The 2,819-nt window shown below is 51.5% G+C and overlaps 1 protein-coding gene across 1 annotated transcript in view; it reads left to right on the top strand.

The window, feature by feature from the left end:
• Nucleotides 1-1,015: 1,015 nt before the first annotated feature.
• Nucleotides 1,016-2,819, top strand: part of SNX18 (sorting nexin 18) — a 24,892-nt gene continuing 23,088 nt past the window's right edge. Inside the window, exons 1-2 of the mRNA XM_014964854.1 lie at nucleotides 1,016-1,480; nucleotides 2,164-2,520. Of these exons, the coding sequence (XP_014820340.1) occupies nucleotides 1,016-1,480; nucleotides 2,164-2,520 (822 nt within the window). The remainder of the gene's footprint in view (nucleotides 1,481-2,163; nucleotides 2,521-2,819) is intronic.

The following is a 2,819-nucleotide window of genomic DNA, read 5'->3' as shown; positions in this document are numbered from 1 at the left end:
ACCCACTTCACTTAACTTATTTTTTATTAAAGATAAAAAGATAAAACCTGGAATTTTAGAGAATAACTACTTCTCTAGTTTACACTTAATTATTTAAGAAATATTATTTTCATTTGCTTTACAGATCTTATGCCTTCAGATTCTTCTGGTAGCAGTTTTTGCCCCTGTTGAACTTGATGCCTTTGTTTGTGTCCATTTGAGACACACATACTGAGCCAGTATTTACTAAGAAAACGTCAGATCCAATGCGCTAAGGGGGACAGAGGGAAGCAGGACAGCTGCCATCTCCACCACTGCACCCAAGGAAGTAATTTAGGCACCCAGTTCAATGTTGTCCCTTTGTCCTGCCCTGGCTGTGACAGCTGCAGCCTGACTGGCATTGGCACCACCCTCTGCGGCAGTGAAAATCCATTCCTGAACTGGCTTTGGAGCTGCACAAGGCATCTTGGTCATCACTTCAGGTTGTTTAATTAAAGCAAATCTGCAATGTATCTAGTTACACAAATCAAGTAGGTCAGCATGATTTCCAGTACTGATCAACTTGTGAAAAAGTGGCTGTTTCAGAGAAAGCAACATTAGTGATCAAGGACATTGAAATTAAGATGAATAGGACTGAAAAGTTTGGGAAAGAAGTTGAATCAGGTGCAGTAAAATATCTATAAAACACAAAGTGTTGTAGAAAAGGCTGCTGTAATTTTCCTGTAGTTTCACCTGTGAGGATTCACCTGAATACATAGGACTGCCCAAATCAATATTAGGAGCTGACTTTGGGAGGAATACAAAACCCCAGTCACTTATCTTGATTTGCAGTAGTCAGGAGACCAGGTTAAACCAACCCACATCTGTCTCCTTTTGGGGTTTTAGTCCTTACGCCAGGATGGACACATGGGTGGGAGGCAGCACACTGGAACACTTGGCAGAAGAGAACCACATCTGCATTGAAGACAGATGCTGATGGTGCACTGGCCACTGCAGCAGAACTCTGATGATCATTAGCCTCGATGGAAAAAGAGCTATGGCAGTTCTAAGGGCCCTGATGGATGCTGATGCATGGCTTGAGGAGCACTTCAGAGCTTGCTGGGGGGTTAATGGTGACCTGGCACAGTCAGGCTGCTTCCACCACCACCAAGTGAGCTGGCAGGGAAACCCAGAAATCTTGATACAGAGTCGTCTGAAGTCACCATGCTGGGCAGCTGCCCACTCTCTCTCTCCGGACAAGACTGATGCTTCCTGCTTTAGCACTGATGTTGACAGAACTGCTCTCCATAAACTTGCTGCTGCAAATTCAGCGCTTGGGTTGGGAGATGGTGGCATAGGTGATGCAACACGAACATGTTTTACTGGGCTGGCTGTTGAAGAGCTGGTTGTGTGGTCAACTATGTGGTTCTTTGGGCATTATTGGTATCAGCTAATTAAAAAAGACTTCCAGAGTTCAGCAATGAAGGAACTCAGGGTTAACACGCTAGGCTGGGGTGAACTGGTATATTCCAAAAATGCTAAGTACAAAAGCCAAGCAAGAGTAACAGAAAAGTGCTGTGATAATATGTGCAACAGCACTGGGAAAAGGAAGGTCAGAGGAAAAAAGTGAGCCATAGCAAAACACTAACAACGGCAATGAAAACAACAGTGCAGCATTGCAGTGAATCGCAAATAATTCCAGTGACGCCCGGAGGAAGGCAAATTATTTGTCACAAAGACCTTTAAGAAGCAACATACACTTTGAACTACATCAGAGAAATGAGCAAGAACTGCGTATCCAGCAGGATGCTGATGGTAAAGCATGAAGAACTGGGGAAATAGTTCTTCATCTCCTGATGAAAAGCTCCTCCAGAATAGGAGGCACATCTCTCCCAGAAAACTTCTCTCTCATTGTTTGTGAACAGGCAGAGATCTTGAGAGAACTTTGTATGCAGGGATCCAAAGAGAGCATAAAGATGATTGACGGGATGGGATTCATGGGAATAGACAACATAGCATGAGAGGTCACAGGAGGTATGAGGGGAAACCACCAGGGTGGGGAAAAAAGGACCAGGTTGGGATTGAGGCTGTTCTACAGAAAACCACCATCAGCAGCATGACCATATTTTCCAGAGGGTTAAAATACACATTATCCACAACTAAAACGCCGTTTTCCCTAACTCTAACCTTACTTTTCCCTGTGAGGAAGAACGAGCCGTAGGAAGACCTCCAGCAAGGACACCCCACCTCACCGCCCCCACATCTGGGCGATGCACCTCCTGCAGCCGGGGCAGCCGAGGGCACATCCCCTGCTCCCCCCGCCCCGCGGCAGCCCCGGCAGAGACCCCCGCCACCGCGGGAGCGCCGAGAGAGCTTTGGGGTGAGGGGCACGCAGGAACCCCTCGCTACGTGTGCGAGGAGTGGGGGGGAACCCCGGGAGACCCCCTGAGACAGCGGCCAGCCCTCCACACGGGGCGGCTGGACCGCGATACCGAGCCCCACCGAGCCCTACCGAGCCCCGCCGAGCCCTACCGAGCCCGGCCGCCGCGTGGTCGCCAGGGGGCGAGCGGGGAGGGAGGGAGGGAGGGAGGGAGAGAGGAGAGGGAAGGGAAGGGGCGGGCGGGGCCGGGCCCATCGATGGGGGCGGCCGCTCTGTGCTCGGCTCCTCCGCCCTGCCTCTCGGCTCTGGATTAGCGAAACTGGCGACGTGGGACGGCCACCGGCCCGGCCCCCGCCGCCCCGCCTCGCCCGACGGGGTGAAGCCGGGACTCGGAGCCGGCCCGCGCCTCAGCGCAGCGGAGCCGAGACGAGCCGCGGGGAGCCCCGGCCGCCGCCACCGCCACAGCAGCAGCAGCAGCAGC

The sequence above is a fragment of the Calidris pugnax genome, unplaced genomic scaffold (assembly GCF_001431845.1).
Source record: "Calidris pugnax isolate Ruff unplaced genomic scaffold, ASM143184v1 scaffold273, whole genome shotgun sequence".
NCBI lineage: Eukaryota > Metazoa > Chordata > Aves > Charadriiformes > Scolopacidae > Calidris > Calidris pugnax.
Note: the sequence above shows the minus strand (reverse complement) of the source record. Positions and strands in the feature narration are given on the sequence as shown.